Source organism: Eubalaena glacialis, chromosome 18 (assembly GCF_028564815.1).
Source record: "Eubalaena glacialis isolate mEubGla1 chromosome 18, mEubGla1.1.hap2.+ XY, whole genome shotgun sequence".
Taxonomy (NCBI): Eukaryota; Metazoa; Chordata; class Mammalia; order Artiodactyla; family Balaenidae; genus Eubalaena; species Eubalaena glacialis.
The window spans coordinates 36,722,203-36,742,443 of NC_083733.1; the positions used below are offsets into that span (position 1 = coordinate 36,722,203).

A 20,241-nucleotide genomic window follows, 5' to 3' on the forward strand; every position below is an offset into this window, starting at 1 on the left:
TATTAGGGTCTCTTCTTTATCCTTTTTCTCTGAAGTTTCATAATATGTCTTGGTGTAGACTATTTTTCATTCATTACTCTAGCCTCCCTTCAAGCTGGAGGCTTCTATACTTGGGGCCTTTTTGAAATGTTCTTATATTATTTCTCTGATTATTTTTTTGTTTTCTCTTTCAGGAATTCCTACTAGTTGTTTATTGGACTGCCTAACTCCATCCTTTATTTCATTTGTGTTTTTGTCATTTTGTGTCTTTTTCCCCCTGGGAAGTTTTCTTAATTTTATCTTCGGCCTTCTATTGAATATTTTTATGTTAGCTGTCATATTTTTTTTTTATCTCCAAGAAGTTTTCTTTGTTCTCTTATTGTTCTTTTCTCTTAGCATGCTGTTCTTTTTTTTTTTTTTTTAATGGATGTATTTTCTTATGTCTTCAGGTGTGGTTTTGAAGTTTTCTTTTGTTTCCTCTGTTATCTCTGTTTTTTTCAGATTCCTTATTGCTATTTGTTTTGGCTCTCTTTAATACTCATAGTTTTCTTTAAAAAACAGGTGACTCTTTATTATACTATATTAAGAATAAGGTACTAAAGAGCTAATTGGAAACTCTGCGTAATGGGACTTACCTCCTGTCTCCTGCCCTGTGGATGTGTTCCTGGCTGACTGGCATCCTAGGAATTTGGCAGAGTTGGGGGCAAGGACCAAACTGTTCCTTTGTAGACTTTCCATTAACTCCCTGTTTTTAGCCTAAGGCCAATATCTTACCCTCTCCTGTAACTTACATCTCTAATGCCTGAAACTTCCCAGAAGTAAACTACTTGGTTGTTGGCATGCTGAGCAAGAGGGAGAAGGGACCATCACAGAAAAGGTGTTTTCAGCCTTACACTTTACTTTGTCTTCTGCTATTTCGGATGACTCCAAATTCTGAGCCTTTCAGAGGTTCTTCAGGGCAAAAAGCTTCTTGAGCCTTTTCTCCAAGCACTTCAGCTTATACAGTTGACCATTGAACGACATGGGTCTGAACTGCATAGGTCCACTTACATACAGATTTTTTTTCATTAAATACATACTGCAGTACTACACTGTCCCCAGTTGGTTGAATCTGTGAATGTAGAACCAAGGATGTGGAGGACCAAGTATAACGTTATACCAGCTATGGATTTTCAACTGCAAGTGGTCAGTGCCCTTAACCCCACGTGTTCTTCAAGGGTCAACTGTAGTTTTCTTGCCCTGCTAAGGCAGATCCTTTCATGATCTCTTTGTCTTTGAGGGTTATGCTCTTTTTTAAAAAAGAAATTCATTCCATATCATTTTAGTAGGTTCTTGAAAGAAGAAGAGATAAATTCATGTGTCAGTCTGTTATTTTGTAAAGTTCTAATTCCTATTTTTACAATCATAAAGAAGGGCAATTTTAGGAATAAAATCTGCTCAGGTTAAGTTCCCATCTAGTCCTTTGTAATATATTACTGTCTATTTCAGGGTACTTTTTGACGCCAAATCATTAATTTATTTGAACAAGTATTACTGCCAGGTATGTGCAGTATATGTATGACTGCACATGCATACATACACAGGTACACATACAGAGGTACACACTTACATGCAGCTTGCTACGTAGTAGCATGTGCAGTTGCTATATCATCATTTTTAAAGACCAGCTATTTTTCATGGAAAGTTTAAAGTGTTGTTGGAATTCTTTGAGGAAACTGGCATTACAAAAAATATTTTATCATAATGAAGATCAATTTTAGAGGCCAACACAACTGAATTTGAATTCCAGCTCTTCCATTTAACTAGCTATTTAACAATGAAAGCTACTTCAACCTCAGTTTCCTGGTCTGTTCAGTGAGAATTACGATACCTATTTCAGGTGATGGAGATTATCAGATAATAGCTATTAAGTACTTGATGTAATATCTGAGACATAGTAAGTAGCTGCATTAAAATAAAGCTATTATTATGTTGTTTTTCTTAATTATTCTTACCCTTGTCAGTATTTTCCTCATCTTCACTTTAAGTAAAACCTATTATATATATTTTTATATTCTTGATGCCGTTTAGAAAATAATTATGCATAGGCTGTTTGGAAACTTACTGTCTTGCTGTTTGTTCTTAAGTAGAATTAAATGTAAATTGAATTTAAGGCCTATTTTTTGATTGGGTCACTCAGACAACATTATGACAAGACTCCAGAATGTTTTGTTAAGTTTTCAAGGTTAATATAAACCATTTTAGAATATTTTATTATTAAAAATGTAGAATTAGGTATGTATGTTTTGATAGTGTATTGCCAGGTTTGGTCAAAAAGAACTTATTTTTCATTGCGAATCTTGAGATAAAATGACTAGTTTTCACTGTAAATTTCAAATCTGCATTAAAATCTAAAATTAAGTAATTTATAGATAATATCTTTTATAAAATGACAGTGATACCCCTCAGTGCTTTAGCAATTGATAATGAGCCTTCATTTATGTTACTTTTTTTTTTTTTTTTGGCCGCATTGTGCTACAGTTCCCCGACCAGGGACCTAACCCCCACCCCCTCATTGGAAGCCCGGAGTCTTAACCGCTAGACCGCCAGGGAAGTCCTTTGAGCCTCCATTCGTATAAACACCATCCATATGTCCTGGTATCTTTGACAAAAGAACTAGGTGAAAGGATTAAACCAATGCTTGAACATAAAACTGTGCTTCCTCTTAATAAATATTTCAGCTTTTTCTTGTTTCTTAAAACCCTCTGCGTTCATCCTGAATTCTTTCATAGACCAAAGAGGCCTACATACATGAAGGATGATAAGCTATTAAAGAAGAGAATGTAATTAATCAGTTCTGTGAATTTTTAAATTTTGCATTGAAAATATTTTTGTATGGTGTAAATATAGAAGTGTCCTTTTCTATTATAGCTCTACTGGAATGTTTGTTTATTAAAATGTTTGTTTCTTTTAGGAATCACAGTACATTGATAACAAGTGTAGTCCCGGGGGATTATGATGGAGATTCACAAATGGATGTTCTTCTGACATATCTTCCCAAAAATCATGCCAACGGTGAATTAGGAGCTATTATCTTCTGGGGACAGAATCAAACCTTAGGTGAACTTGTTTTAAGAGTTTTTAATATTTATCACTGGATATTAAAGGAAAAATATGCCTGGTATTCTTAGGTAAATGTAACAAAAATAATGTTCAGAAATCAGTTCAAAAATGCAGTTCTTGAGTGTCAGTAATTGTCTCTAAAAACTTCTTTAAAAGTCTGTTTTCTGGTTCTTCTTTTTCAACCTAGAACTGGTCTGCAGTCAACTCCAGGGAACAAAATCCACTCTGTTAGCTTAAGGAAGAGAGAATTTATTAAAGGGTTTTTATGCTTTACAGAGTTATTGTGATGGCTAAAGAACACACACGAGGTTGAACTTTCAGGAACAATCCTCAAAGCCTTCAAAGAAGCTACTGCCTTTTTACCATCAGAAAGTGGCCAGTTGCACAACAGGTGCCAGAATGACACTTGCTCACCAGCAAAATGGATGCCATGCACCCTCCCTCTTAGTACTTACAATTCAGTGATCAGACATTAAGACAGAAATGGCAGAAACACAGCCTTCACCTCATTCCTGCCTTGGCAAAACTCACCGTATCTAATTAGCAAGGCTTACATTTTATTTAGAATCTTAAATGCAAGGGTATATGAGAAATGCTATTTTTGGTTTCTAGTCTCCCCAGTACAGGAAAGCACAAAAAGTTTAGAGTAAAGGTTGAGAGTCAGTCTACCATATCTACCCACAAATCTTCGTCTTATCTGAAAAGCCAATTAATTATACCTAAATGGACACCTTTGTTCATGGAGCCAGACTGAAGAAAGTAGGAGGAGAGGAGGGCATGGACGTTTTAGAGTCTAGTAGTTTTGCGTGTATTGGGTTCTTTATATCAAAACCTTAATTGTCAACTGCTCTACTGCTAAATTGTATATAAAGAAGACTCATCTAAGAGATTTTCAGAATGAAGACTCAAAAGGAAGTTATTGTAATACTGGTCTTCACTGTAGAATAAACTCTCCCAATAGTTTATCTTTACAAACTTGATGTCCATTTAAGTTAGATTTATAGTGTCTCATTAATGCTAATAGATGGAATTAATTAGAGATGAATTTTGAAAAGAATGAAAGGGTATTTTTCCCTAAGTGCAAATATCAAAAATAATGTGTTATAAAATGCCTTTTCATTTATATATTTTCTTTTCTTTTTTTTTTTTAACAGATCCTTGCAATATGACCATACTCAACAGGACTTTTCAGGATGAACCATTAATTATGGAGTAAGTATGTGCTTGCTTCCCTTTGAATGATTTTAAACTTACAAACATAAAATCTTTCACATAGGAAACTACTTTGCTAAGTCGTATTGACTCTAAATTCATTCTCCCTTTAAAGCTGATAGGGACCTGTCCTCTTAATTATATATTTATTTGCCATGATGGAAGAAAGAGAAAGGTGAAATTCATTATTTTGCAAAGAGGGAGAGATTTGTCTTTTTGGTTTTGTTTTAAAAGCTTTGAATGTGTCCATGATGGATCTTTGTTGATCCTAGCCATGTCATTACTCAAAGAACTAAGATAACTGTTTTTGGATAAAACTGTTAGTGCTTGATTGACAGATAGGAAGGGTAGAGGATTACCTCTAGAGACTTAGAAAGATTTCTATATTAAGGAGAAACTTTGTCCTTTGCACAACTCTTCCTTAGTATTATCATTTATCTCCTCATAGTAGACTCATGTACCAGGATAAAGTTAATCCAAATTTCTGTTAGGATTCTGGTAATGATGTAGATATCATTTTGGGGAGTAAACAATGTATAGCCACATTCTTGTTTCCAGTGCTGCCTTTTGTACAGTTATTAAAATCATAGTCATACATCAATAGGTCAGTAACCATTAGAAGTCTGAACTTTAATTCACGGATTAATCTTTTTAAAGGTGCTCAGCTTGATTTCTTTTATAATTGGGTGTTTTTCATTGTTGTTACAATATTCAGTGGCTCGCATAAATTTTTATACCAACTAGGGATTACTTTTGTGGGTTATTTCTCCTAAGCCCATCTGACTAAATAGGAGGGTCATGAGTCTGAAATAACAGTCTCCTTATCACTCAGAGACAGGCTAGGCTATGTAGAGGTTACAGACAACACCAAAATCTCACAGCAAAAGTTTATTTCTTGCTCACACTGCATGTCCAGTGTGGGTCAGTGATAGGCTCTTTTGCCAGCTCTCAGAGTGTCTTACAGGCCTCATCGTCTGTGGAGCCGTACCATCATGTTCTTCTCATTGCCAAGATGACTGGAGGGTCCAATAATGAAAATTAAACACTTTGGCCTCAGAGTGAAACATGTCACTTCTGACATTCCATTGATTGCAACAAATACTGACTGTTGTATGTCTACCACACCTCCCCAAAGTTTTTTTTTTTTTTTTAAACTAAATTAGAAGTGAGAATTTAATAAAATAGCTGCTTAATGTTTTTAATGTTTTCTTTTTAGCTTCAATGCCGATTTAATTCCTGATATATTTGGTATCACAAATGAATCCAACCAGCCACAGATACTATTAGGAGGGTGAGTAAATATTATTATATCCATGTAATTAATTGTACATGTTGCTGCTGGAGGGACTGTGTATCTATGTGAACTGATTGCTTTAACCATTGGGGGAAAAACCCCAGCTCATTGGAAATCCTTGTTTAAGATTTTTAAAAGGACATTTGGTCAACATACAAGCTTTCTCAAACACTGTGGATTTGATCTGCAACTGGTTTCTGTGTAGAGCCAGTTTAATCCTTTTATCCCTCTGGAAATTAGAGATACAAACTTTGCTAGTCCCCATTTAAATATTGGTTCATTGGATGTTTTTAGAAATGCAAAGATTTAATTTAAATAGTATGGATAGCTGCCATCTTGATTGAATTCTCTACCTTAGTCATGTTAGCTCCCAGATGTTCATTGATAAGCCTTGTTCCTTCTTTGTTCAATGAACAATTAATAATTGCCTGAAAATATAAACATTCCTTCTCTAAGCTCTGGAAACTTTTCCACGTATACTCTATCCTTGACCAGTTTGTATGCTAGGATTCTCTTATTATCCAAGAATGCCATTCTTAGGGAAAACTGCCTGGAATCTTGCAATTCAAAGATCTCCATTATAATTCCTCTAGATTTAAATAGAACTGTCTTCCTAACACAAGAATTCATGATAGCAAGATACTTTTCATGAGATACCTTCAACTTGGTTAATTTTTTCTGTATTTGATAAGGCAAACATTTTAAGAGTACAGAACACATTTATTTATTTTTTTGACTTTCCAGCAAGTGCAGAGAACCACCTTTATCAATCTGTCTTCCCAGCTACTATAAATCTAATGAATTTTCCCTCTGTGTTTTGGAGAAGTAATGTATTTTTATGATTAGTTTCTGAAATGTGATGCACAGGCACAAAGACAAGTAAATTATCAAAATCTGAGCTATTCTGAGGTGAAACTGTTACATTTCTTATCACTTTTTCTTAAAAGTTTTCCATAAAGAATATGAGTGTTTTTATGCTAGTCATAGTGACCTTTGAAAGACTTACTGTGAATCTTTAATGAGAAACCTGTTTTTTCCTCAAACTTTGAAAAATACCTGGAAGAGAACCCTGCTTTAGAGACCAGCTGGATGGAGATCTTGCTTTGCCTTTGTGGCCATGTCTGGGAGGAACTGAGTGTGGGTGGGCTAGGGGAAGGCACAGGTGACTCCTACCATAGCAAGCCCTGCTTGTTTGTCTTGGGTAGACATGTGATTGAGAATGTGATGGTGACTTCTGGCCTGGTTTATTTCATGGTAATCTCCATTTTAGTGAAAGAAATACTTGGAATATTTTTAATATGATGCGGTTTGACCTTTGGACATTTAAATTTATGAAACAGCTATTGTAGATAATTGAAAAAGTAAAAACTACTAGATATTGTGTGATGTCATAGCTTATTTGTTCTGAATTCTATGTTAGATTTTTTTTCCTCTGATGCTTCTTTAAAAACTTATTCTGCCTAAAGATATATTCACTTTTATTTTTTATACATTATTCTCTGGCGTACTACAGTATACTGGAGTAATTCTCTACTATTTTATGATATTTCTCATTTAAACTTCAGTTACAGATTAAACAATAGTGGCTAACCATATTATAGGTAACAAGTTTATATCCAAGATTTGTCCTGTTACCTTTGTCCTGATAACTTTTAAAATGAAGTTATAAAAATTGACAGAAAAGAATTTTTGTCAAGAGCATTGTTAGGATGACTATTGCTAGCATTATCATTATTCAGACAACAGAAAGCTGAATATGTCTCTATGGGGGCAAGCATTAATATGTTACTAAAATAAGAAAAATGTATTTCGCCATATCAATTTTATGTTACAGACATATGATTAGGTGTATAAGTGAAAAAGCCATTAGTATTGACATTTTGAACCATTTGCATGACTTCTGATTGGCAGCCCAATCTTATCTATTAAGGAATCTAACCAACTTTTGCAACTTAAATATTATGCTTATTTATGCCAGACCCAAGATTATCTTAAATTTAATTAAATTTGGCTAGCACCTTAAGCATGGGAAATTTTGCAATGATCTTTAAATAGAATGCTAAATGCTCCCATGGAATTGTGCTGGAAGGCCCATGGCTTTAAGTGGCCCAGTACAGGCATGGAAACAGGAGATTGCCCACAGGTAAAACTAGCATGATCAGTTCGGCTGGAGTAAGGGTGCAGATGGTCAGCCTAAGCTGGAAACAGTGATACGTAGAAGAATCCCTTTTAATTGCTACTGTGGGGGTTATCTGATAGGGACAGGAAGGGTGCTAAACCTCTGCTGAGGTGCCAGAGATAATTGAAGTGTGTTAAATGTACAAAGGTGAGGATTCAGTTTGCACCTCCACCTCACTTTTTAATGACTTGAAATAATGTAATAATGTGCCACATTACTTAGAAATAACACCTAGCTATTAAGTGTTAGAGCAGCTTTTGCAGTGATTAGGTTATCGTTAATGAGCATTTTCTGTAAAAGGGTATTTGAAACTGATGTTGCATAAGCATTCAGGATATTGTTTTTAGTATTGACGTGAAAACACTTGTACCTGTAATTTTAATCAAAGCCAAATGTAATGTTGGTCTGTTCATATTTTCTGTGACTCATATACTGAATTCAAACACATTCAAACTGGGTCAGGCCCAAGTTGTATACCTGGGAATATTAATCCAGGTATGTGACAAACAAGCACTTTTGCCATACTCCATTTACTTTACAAGCATTTGCATGAATATTTTGAATGGAATATTAATGGCACTGAAAGCAGCCATTTTTAACTTATTTATGTGAGTGGATATTTTTCCTCCATTAGCAGAAACAACTATCTCCTATTTAAATATAGGTATTTAATCTCAATTCAGAAGGAATAAAACCCTGTTTTTCCATGTAACCTTCTATCTTCTTACATTATAACCAATGACTGATTTATTAAATCACCCTTCATTTTTACTGCTGATTTGTTTGTTTGCTGGTGCATTACAGAAAATATTGCAAATATTTATCTTAATGAAATAATGATATTTGTCATTTAAATCTATTGTTTAGAAAAAATATGAAAATTAAGAGATTTATAACACAAAAGAAAACCAAATAATCATCAGGACAGCTTTTAACTTTATAATCAGCATTAGTACCCATAGTCTTAACAGAAAAAGGTAGCTTTGAGATGATTCATATTTTCTTAGAATTCCCCTAGCAACCCCCTCCCTTTCTCACCTTATATACCATTTGTATTTTGAACATTGTTGTTTAAGGGAATCTATTAGGACTTAAGAAATAAGTTTTTTATTGGTATTTCCATAGAAACAGTATCAGTTTTATAACTTTTCTCTTTTCCTAAAGAAACTTTGCTATTGGAGATAAATTCATTGATTCTCTCATTTCTCACCTAAACCTTTTTCTTTTCAAAATTAAGCCACAGAAATAGTGAAAGCTTTAGCAGATAACTTAGAATTGTATATGCTGTGATTATTTCAAGTGGCTTGTTACTCAAGGATCCATAATTTTATTTCCTGGAGTCCCACCAGAAGCTTTTGGGGAGTCAATTAAATGACCCTTGATTCCCTGGTGATTTATCATACTGCTTTGTTTTATGTTCTGGTTGGCAGTGTTGTATGTAAGTGAACTTTTGCTTGTTTCTAAGTGAATTTAAGAGGTTATTCTCAAAATTTACTCACTTTGCTTTTTGTTAAATCTTACAATTTTTTAGATATGTTTTCTTTGTAGTAATCATTTAGAAAGAGAGCTTCGTTTGAGTTTCTGTGCAAGTAAATTCAACAGTAATTGTTCATCATTAATATTGATGATATTTAAAAGTGTTTTGAATTCAACATATTTCTATTAGCATATATCAAAATTTTGTTTCCTTCTTTGAGAGGAAACCATTTTGTTTTATTTTATTACTATTTGCATGTATTGAAAAAAGTCCATTTTAAAACAAGCATAGAATACCAATGAACTGTACACTTAAAAATGGTTAAGATGGTAACTTCTATGTTATGTATATTTTACCACAATAAAAATTAGAAAAAGAAAAACAAACAAGCACAGTTAGAGAAGCTATGTGTATAGAGCAGACTTTGAGTAAGCTTGGTATATATTATCATTTCAATTTAGGGTAAAATGAATCAAAATAATTTATAATTCCTGAAAATACAGGTTAAGTTCTCTTTCATTAGAGTCCTATTGTATGTTTTAAAAATGTATATGCTGTCGAAAATGCCCTACAAATACTTGATTTTTAACAGTCTGGAGGCCTAGGCTCTGAGCTGCGTGAGTTCCTGAGTTCCATAGTAGCCCTGAGTAGAGATGGGGGCCTATGCTTCTCCTCAGACTGCCTACTCTTCTGTCTGCCTGCCCTAGGAGCCAGTGCTGCTAGGGCCGTCTCTCAGGTGTAATATCACTGTTGCACACCCTGTGGAGGTAGGAACATTTGGACAAAGTAAGGATATGGCTGAAAGAAATCGCCACGTTTTCTCTTACGAACATAAGGTGCTATTTCTAAGAGGTCCTTAAGATTTATCTGGTCTGACCCATACCTTTGAATTCTAATAGAGGCCCAAGAGTGAGTGAATAACCCATCAAGTATTTACCAATGTAACTCTGTTCTTCAGGCGTGCTTCTTTTCCCACTCTTCTCTCACGTGTTGTACTCCTCACCATGCCCCTCCTGAAGAGGCATACCTCAGGGTTGCACAGCTTATTGTCCTCTGTGAGGCTCAGGGCTGGATGGGGAAGAATGAGAAGAAAGAGAATCTTAAACAAGCCTATTTGCTTTTTTAAATATCTACTTAGTAACTCTGGGGTTGGCAGTTTCCATCAGTTGTCTCATATTTTTTCCACAACAGGTAGCTGTGTAGCTCAAGACGCGCTGTCAGGGAGCCGGCTAATTCAAAGGTTAAGTGACCACTGTAAGCTTGAAATGTAAATAAATGGTAGATCTGGGATTTGAATCTTGGTCTTCCAAACTGTAAAGCCTTTGCTCCTGCCTTCAACTCTGTATAGCCATTACCATTGTTACAGTCACAGAGGGCCTTTGGTGGTGCTCCAACATGGTTAACTTAGACTTCCTCATAGCATAGTGGTTGTTTTCCAAGAAGAAGCAATACAAGAGTATAGACAGAAGCTGGAGATCTCTTTAAGGCTCGGTCCTGGCAGTTAAACAGCATCACTTCTGTGGCATTCTAATGAAAGAATTGGCTAATATTCTAGGGAATTTGAGGATTATGTACTCTACCTGTTGATGTGGGCACGGCTTAACTGAAATGTAAAAGAGCATGTGGGATGGGAAATAATGTGGCCATCTTTGGATACACAGCATGGTAGGCTGTGTTTATTTACTTAACCATAAGTAAAGACTTGCAAAGGAATATGCAAACACAGATCATTTAAGCAACTAGATCCTCAGGTTTCATAGGTACTCCTACCTAAAATTGATGAGCCTCAAAATGTACCTGTTTTCACTATAACTTTCTCCTTCTTCATATAAGAATGCCATATTCTTTACCCTTCCTAAATCTCACTAATGATACATTTCCTGGGGAGTAAAAACCCGTACGGCACGAAACACAGATATACTAAACTAATAGAATTTCCAGTTCTTCCTCTTCTCCTCTTTCTTCTTCCTGTTTCTCTTCAGATGAAGCTTGGTAGCAAAAAGCATTTTGATCCACATTGAGATGTTCTGAATTCAGATGTGCTAGAGTGGGGTTGTGGGAGTAATGACAGTTTTTGTTTAATGACTTTGCCTCCTGCATTCCCTGACTACTGTCAAAGAATCTGTAATTATTGAGAGAGGGTCCTGGGAGAGCACAGCAGAGAGCATCCGTAAGAAACACCAAATTCAGCAAAGCAGACCTTTCAGCTCTTCTTAGTACTCTATCCTTAAGACACATAATTAAATGGAAGGAAGGTACTTTTCATGCCTATGTAGTTTTGGATCATGCCAGTGATTGTTTCAGATGTGACCAGAACGTTCTCAAGGACTAACAAACTTATGGATAAAATGCCAGTGATTGTTTCAGTTGTGACCAGAACGTTCTCAAGGACTAACAAACCTATGGATAAAACTTTTACATAATTTCTTTCATATTTGATATGCATTTTTCTATAATGTAGCTAATACCTACTTTATCAAATCATATCAAGAAAATTCCATTTAAAGTCAAATATCTTGTCTTATGAAAGGTTTACTATTTTCTTTCTCCTGTTGATAGAAAATAAATTTACATGCTGGCTCCTGAGCCAAATAATTTTTTGTAGTATATACCTTTCTCATTTATTAAAGTCATAGGGAAAAATTTGGTATGTCTAAAGAAATAAGGAAGAAGTTGTGTGATTTCTCATTTTTATAATCTGTTTTTATTTACTCCGAAAGCCAGATACCAGAGTCAGTATTCACATACATTTATGGACTATTACGTCTTTTATCATACTTATTGTATTATAAATTATTTTAGCTGTACTTTACATTGTAATGCTTTAAGTTCACTAAAGATAAACAGCATGTTGATTTACTATCTTGTTTTTATAACTTATTTTATGAAAATAGATAAATCAATTTTATCAAAATTACCTTAATTTTGACTGCTTTTAGTAATCTTTGCTACAATATATAATCTGTACTTTTCTCACTAGTTTTTGTAATATTCCTTGAAACACATGTTAACACATTTGAATTGAAAAAATGAGGTCAAACTCTTTCTGACAGAAAATAACCTTCATTTGGAGATTAGTTTGACAGTGAGGACTGGCTTTGCTAATTGGATTATATACGAGGCATTTTACATAAATTGAATGAGCTAAATCAGCAGCTCTAAATTCTTTTTTTTTACTTTCATTATGGAAAAATTTAAACATATGCAAAGGTAGAGCAAATAGGACAATGAATTTGCATATAATACACCTGTCATTCAGCTACAGTTAGCAACTCTTGGCCAGTCTTATTTCATTCACAACTTTTCCTTCATTTCTCTCTCTAACTCCTTCCCCAGACATTTTTAATCCATAAATATTTAAGTATATATCTCTAAAAAGTAAGGATGTTTTTGAAATACGTAATTACAATGAATTTATCATACCTAAAAAATTAAGATTAATATTAATATTAAATTTCCATGGAGATTTTAATGAACATATATGAACAAGATTTCTTAGCATCTGTATCTATAAAGATGAAGAAAAGGAGTAGACTTTATGCTGAATCCTGTTTCATTCTAGCAGTGTCATGCTATTCTAAAGATAAGTAAACTAATATATTTTAAAGCTCCATTCGTTTCTTCAAAAAAAATGCATTTCCAATGAAATTTTACCTTTGATTTAATAAGCTATCAAAGCTTTATCATCAATTGTACAGTAATAGTTAAAATAACTCAACCTCAAAGAGATTTTTTTTTAAAACACCTGGATGCATAAAGCCAATTTAAATACCAATTTGAAGATGTACATTTCTTTGGAGACATATGATAGCGCGATCACTAAAAACACCAGATATAAAAACATTTTACATCATGATAAAGTTCTATAACAGAAATAGAATAGAAGTACAAGTCCAAGGATAAAGAGAAGAAGAGCTTTTTTATGTGTTTTGTGGGTGTATGTGGATGATGGTGGATAATAATCAGTATGGTATCTATATTCTACTGAATACATTTTTAAGAGTAATCATTTTTATTTTTTTTTTATTAAATTTATTTATTTTTTTACAGTTTTTCCTCCTTGAATCCTGTTTTTTTTTTTAAATTGAACCATCTTTTTCCCTTTATTTATTTATTTATTTATTATTTATGGCTGTGTTGGGTCTTCGTTTCTGTGCGAGGGCTTTCTTTAGTTGCGGCAAGTGGGGGCCACTCTTCATCGCGGTGCACGGGCCTCACTATCGCGGCCTTTCTTGTTGCAGAGCACAGGCTCCAGATGCGCAGGCTCAGTAGTTGTGGCTCACGGGCCTAGTTGCTCCGCAGCATGTGGGATCTTCCCAGACCAGGGCTCGAACCCGTGTCCCCTGCATTAGCAGGCAGATTCTCAACCACTGCGCCACCAGGGAAGCCCCATTTTTATTTTTTTATTGAAGTATAGTTGCTATAAAATATTATAAAGGTGACAGGTGTACAATATAGTGATTTACAGCTTTTAAGGGTTATATGCCATTTATAGTTATTGTAAAATATTGGCTCAATTCCCTGTGTAGTACAATATATCCTTGTTTTATACTTAATAGTTTGTACCTCTTACTCCCCTGCCCCTATATTGCCCCTCCTCCTTCCCTGTCCCACTGGTAACCACTAGTTTGTTCTGTATTATATCTTTGAGCCTGCTTCCTTTATGTTATATTCACTAGTTTGTTGATTTTTTTAGATTCCACATACAAGTGATATCATATAGTTTTTATCTTTCTCTGTCTGACTTATTTCACCTAGCATAATGCCCTTCAAGTCCATCCATGTTGCTGCAGATGGCAAAATTTCGTCTTTTTTATGGCCGAGTAGCATTCCATTGTGTGTATGTATATGTGTATGTGTGTATGTATATATTACACACACATATATATATATATATCACATCTTCTTTATTCATCTGTTGTTAGATACTTAGGTTGCTTGCATATCTTGGCTTTCATAAATAATGCTGCTATGAACATATCTTTTTGAATTAGTGTTTTTGTTTTAGATATATATACCTAGGAGTGCAATTGCTGTACCATATGGTAACTCTGTTTTTATTATTTGAGAAACCTCCATACTGTTTTCCACAGTGGCTGTACCAATTTACATTCCTACCAACAGTGTACGAGGGTTCCCTTTTCTCTACATCCTCACCAACATTTGTTATTTGTGTTCTTTTTGATGATAGCCATTCTGACAGGTATGAGGTCATATTTCATTATGGTTTTGATTTACATTTCCCTGATAGTTAGCCAGGTTGAGCATCTTTCCATGTGCCTGTTGGCCATCTGCATTTTCTCTTTGGAAAAATGTCTATTCAGTTCTTCTGCCCATTTTTTAATTGGGTTGGTTGTTTTTTTGATGTTGAGTTATTTATATGAGCTGTTTATATATGTTGGATATTAATCCCTTATCAGTCATATCATTTGCAAATATTTTCTTCAATTCAGTAAGTTGTCTTTTCATTTTGTCAGTGGTTTCCTTTGCTGTGCAAAAGCTTTTAAGTTTAATTACGTCCCATTTGTTTATTTTTTGCTTTTATTTCCTTTGCTTTAGGAGAAGGATCCAAAAGAATATTGCTGCGATTTATGTCAAAGAGTGTTCTGCCTATGTTTTCCTCTAGGTGTTTTATAGTATCTAGTCTTACATTTAGGTCTGTAATCCATTTAGAGTTTATTTTTGTATATGGTGTTAGAGTATGTTCTGATTTCATTGTTTTACATGTAGCTGTCCAGTTTTCCCAGCACCACTTATTGAAGAGACTGTCTTTTCTCCATTGTATATTGTTGCCTCCACTGTCATAGATTAATTGCCTATAAGTGTGTGGGTTTATTTCTGGGCTCCCTATTCTGTTCCATTAATTAGAGTAATCATTTTATTTTAAAATATCAGTATTTCTAATAGGTTTAAAGATTACATGCTTTTGTAGCTATTTAAAACGTTGAAAATATTTATATTACTTTCTTAGAAATGAACTTCAGGGTATTAAGGGATATAGTTTTTGTAAATTCTTTAAGAGTCTATTGGAGCAGAAGTTTTCAAGACCACTGGACTAGGCGGCTTAGAGAAGCATGCTAGACCCATCTTCACGCTAGACCCATCTCCTAGTAACTGCTTTTACCTGGGTATCTTTTTTTTTCTTTTTTTTTTTTTTAATGGTTCAATTGTATTACATGAGTGTTGTTGTTGTTGTTGTTGTTTAAATTATTTATTTATTTATTTATTTTTGGCTGCGTTGGGTCTTCGTTGCTGTGCATGGGCTTTCTCTAGTTGTGTCGAGTGGGGGCTACTCTTCATTGCAGTGCGTAGGCTTCTCAATGTGGTGGCTTCTCTTGTCATGAAGCACAGGTCTAGATACCTGGGCTTCAGTAGTTGCGGCACACGGGCTCAGTAGTTGTGGCTCATGGGCTCTAGAGTGCAGGCTCAGTGGTTGTGGCGCACGGGCTTAGTTGGTCCACGGCATGTGGGATCTTCCCGGACCAGGGATTGAACCTGTGTCCCCAGCATTGGCAGGCGGATTCTTAACCACTGCGCCACCAGGGAAGTCCCTTACCTGGGTATCTTAAATAATGACAACTCAGTGTAGGCTGATCATTGAAAAGTGAGTGGATTAGCAGTCATTTCTAAGAGCAGTTACCATAATAGGCAACTAAAAGCTACAGTTGACATTAATTACATTTAAATTCATCCTTTGATAAATGCTATTCTTTGAGATTAATGGTGATGATGACTACAAATTAGAACACCTTGACATAATTATGTTTCCTGTTGGGGACAAACTAGTAATTGGAATTTTCTACAGAGGTCAAGAAATGTCAACAGATAGATTCAACATGGCTCAGAACTGCCCACTTTTTCATCTCTGCTGTTTCTTCCTTTGTCATCAGAGCAGTTTACATCTGTGACCTTGGCATTCAAATGGAGTTAAGGAAATTATAGTTTATATGGGTATAGTTGCTTGAAAAATATGGTGTCTGCTTCTTACTGAAAAACTATGTTTTGTATAAAGAGCAACATTAAAGGCAGAAGGAGAAATGAATTTTATTTTCACCTATTTAAATTTTTAAACATTTTAGTTATCTTAGGCAACTTCAGTTTTCAGTCATCTTAAAATGCACCATAAAAGAATCAAAAGCTCTTTCTCCCCCCACCTTTGGTAGTCATCAGAATGGTAAATAGACACTATATGTAAAATAAACTATAAGAATCTGCTAACTGCCTTTTAAGAGCTGTTAATGTAAAATATCAGAGTATAGGAAACAAGTGTAAAACTTAAAATACTGTGAAGAACTTGAATATTGATTTGAAATGTTCAAGATAGCAATATTACAATTAGTATTCTGTTAGGAGTTGCAAACTCAAGTGTCTGATGGGGCCCAGAAGGAAAACAAAGTTAGTGAACAGTTGGGGAGCTTGGGACTTGACCTGCCTGCAGGCTCTAGCTCTGTGTGAAAAGGGCCAGTTGCTTGCCAGACCTTCTGATATTTCAAGAGAAGTTGGAAATCCTGATTGTTTATTTGAAATCTGATTTTTAATTTGTTTTACCTCTGAATTCAAACTTTTTTAAACAATGTGTAGGTCAAATAAAACACATTTTATGCTGAATTTGGCCCATAGTCTGCCACTTTATGACTTTTGCTTTATCGCTGTTCTAGATTCATTTGAAATGTATGTTTTGTTAAATAGTTCCTAAGACGAAATGTCACAAGTTAGTCGAGGTTTTCCAAAACTCTAGCTGTAACTTGTTTCAAAGCAAACCTGTAAAAAAAAGCTATGGGAAATTAGATCAATAACTACTAGCATAGTAATTAAAGACAGCCACATGATTAACCTCATGGAGCTCAACTGTGTAAAAGTTGGTGTTTTTTTTTTTTTTTTTTTTTAAACATCTTTATTGAAGTATAATTGCTTTACAATGGTGTGTTAGTTTCTGCTTTATAACAAAGTGAATCAGTTATACATATACATATGTTCCCATATCTCTTCCCTCTTGCATCTCCCTCCCTCCCACCCTCCCCATCCCACCCCTCTAGGTGGTCACAAAGCACTGAGCTGATCTCCCTGTGCTATGCGGCTGCTTTCCACTATCTATCTATTGTACATCTGGCAGTGTATATATGTCCATGACACTCTCTCACCCTGTCACATCTCACCCTTCCGCCTCCCCATATCCTCAAGTCCATTCTCTAGTAGGTCTGTGTCTTTATTCCCGTCTTGCCACTAGGTTCTTCATGGCCTTTTTTTTTTTTTTTTTCCCCCTTAGATTCCATATATATGTGTTAGCATACTGTATTTGTTTTTCTCTTTCTGACTTACTTCACTCTGTATGACAGACTCTAACTCCATCCACCTCATTACAAATACCTCCATTTCATTTCTTTTTATGGCTGAGTAATATTCCATTGTATATATGTGCCACATCTTCTTTATCCATTCATCCGATGATGGACACTTAGGTTGCTTCCAGGTCCTGGCTATTGTAAATAGAGCCGCAATGAACATTTTGGTACATGACTCTTTTTAAACTATGGTTTTTTCAGGGTATATGCCCAGTAGTGGGATTGCTGGGTCGTATGGTAGTTCTATTTGTAGTTTTTTAAGGAACCTCCATACTGTTCTCCATAGTGGCTGTATCAATTTACATTACCACCAACAGTGCAAGAGTGTTCCCTTTTCTCCACACCCTCTCCAGCATTTATTGTTTCTAGATTTTTTGATGATGGCCAATCTGACCGGTGTGAGATGATATCTCATTGTAGTTTTGATTTGCATTTCTCTAATGATTAATGATGTTGAGCATTCTTTCATGTGTCTGTTGGCAATCTGTATATCTTCCTTGGAGAAACGTCTATTTAGGTCTTCTGCCCATTTTTGGATTGGGTTGTTTGTTTTTTTGTTATTGAGCTGCATGAGCTGCTTGTAAATCTTGGAGATTAATCCTTTGTCAGTTGCTTCATTTGCAAATATTTTCTCCCATTCTGAGGGTTGTCTTTTGGTCTTGTTTATGGTTTCCTTTGCTGTGCAAAAGCTTTTAAGTTTCATTAGGTCCCATTTGTTTATTTGTGTTTTTATTTCCATTTCTCTAGGACCTGGGTCAAAAAGAATCTTGCTGTGATTTATGTCATAGAGTGTTCTGCCTATGTTTTCGTCTAAGAGTTTGATAGTGTCTGGCCTTACACTTAGGTCTTTAATCCATTTTGAGTTTATTTTTGTGTATGGTGTCAGGGAGTGTTCTAATTTCATACTTTTACATGTACCTGTCCAATTTTCCCAGCACCACTTATTGAAGAGGCTGTCTTTTCTCCACTGTATATGCTTGCCTCCTTTATCAAAGATAAGGTGACCATATGTGCGTGGGTTTATCTCTGGGCTTTCTATCCTGTTCCATTAATCTATATTTCTGTTTTTGTGCCAGTACCAAACTGTCTTGATTACTGTAGCTTTGTAATATAGTCTGAAGTCAGGGAGCCTGATTCCTCCAGCCCCATTTTTCATTCTCAAGATTGCTTTGGCTATTCGGGGTCTTTTGTGTTTCCATACAAATTGTGAAATTTTTTGTTCTAGTTCTGTGAAAAATGCCAGTGGTAGTTTGATAGGGATTGCATTGAATCTGTAGATTGCTTTGGGTAGTAGAGTCGTTTTCACAATGTTGATTCTTCCAATCCAAGAACATGGTATATCTCTCCATCTATTTGTATCATCTTTAATTTCTTTCATCAGTGTCTTATAATTTTCTGCATACAGATCTTTTGTCTTCTTAGGTAGGTTTATGCCTAGATATTTTATTCTTTTTGTTGCAATGGTAAACGGGAGTGTTTTCTTAATTTCACTTTCAGATTTTTCATCATTAGTGTATAGAAATGCAAGAGATTTCTGTGCATTAATGTGGTATCCTGCTACTTTACCAAATTCATTGATTAGCTCTAGTAGTTTTCTGGTAGCATCTTTAGGATTCTCTATGTATAGTATCATGTCATCTGCAAACAGTGACAGCTTTACTTCTTCTTTTCCGATTTGGATTCCTTTTATTTCTTTTTCTTCTCTGATTGCTATGGCTAACACTTCCAAAACTATGTTGAATAATAGTGGTGAGAGTGGGCAACCTTGTCTTGTTCCTGATCTTAGTGGAAATGGTTTCAGTTTTTCACCATTGAGGACAATATTGGCTGTGGGTTTGTCATATACAGCCTTTATTATGTTGAGGAAAGTTCCCTCTATTCCTACTTTCTGCAGGGCTTTTATCATAAATGGGTGTTGAATTTTGTCAAAAGCTTTCTCTGCATCTATTGAGATGATCATATGGTTTTTCTCTTTCAATTTGTTAATATGGTGTATCACATTGATTGATTTGCGTATATTGAAGAATCCTTGCATTCCTGGGATAAACCCCACTTGATCATGGTGTATGATCCTTTTAATGTGCTGTTGGATTCTGTTTGCTAGTATTTTGTTGAGGATTTTTGCATCTATGTTCATCAGTGATATTGGCCTGTAGTTTTCTTTCTTTGTGACATCTTTGGTTTTGATATCAGGGTGATGGTGGCCTCGTAGAATGAGTTTGGGAGTGTTCCTCCCTCTGCAATATTTTGGAAGAGTTTGAGAAGGATAGGTGTTAGCTCTTCTCTAAATGTTTGATAGAATTCGCCTGTGAAGCCATCTGGTCCTGGGCTTTTGTGTGTTGGAAGATTTTTAATCACAGTTTCAATTTCATTGCTTGTGATTGGTCTGTTCATATTTTCTATTTCTTCCTGGTTCAGTCTCGGCAGGTTGTGCATTTCTAAGAATCTGTCCATTTCTTCCAGGTTGTCCATTTTATTGGCATAGAGTTACTTGTAGTAATCTCTCATGATCGTTTGTATTTCTGCGGTGTCAGTGGTTACTTCTCCTTTTTCGTTTCTAATTATATTGATTTGAGTCTTCTCCCTTTTTCTCTTGATGAGTCTGGCTAATGGTTTATCAATTTTGTTTATCTTCTCAAAGAACCAGCTTTTAGTT

General features: G+C 35.1%; 1 protein-coding gene across 3 annotated transcripts in view; it reads left to right on the forward strand.

Annotated features, from left to right (window-relative positions):
• Positions 1 to 20,241, forward strand: part of ITFG1 (integrin alpha FG-GAP repeat containing 1) — a 265,097-nt gene that overhangs the window by 4,342 nt on the left and 240,514 nt on the right. For all 3 annotated transcript variants that reach the window (XR_009698047.1, XM_061174414.1, XM_061174415.1), the window contains exons 3-5: positions 2,933 to 3,078; positions 4,236 to 4,293; positions 5,510 to 5,584. Coding sequence is in view for 2 of the 3 variants with exons in the window: in XM_061174414.1 (XP_061030397.1) it covers positions 2,933 to 3,078; positions 4,236 to 4,293; positions 5,510 to 5,584 (279 nt within the window). In the remaining variant the exon portion in view is untranslated. The remainder of the gene's footprint in view (positions 1 to 2,932; positions 3,079 to 4,235; positions 4,294 to 5,509; positions 5,585 to 20,241) is intronic.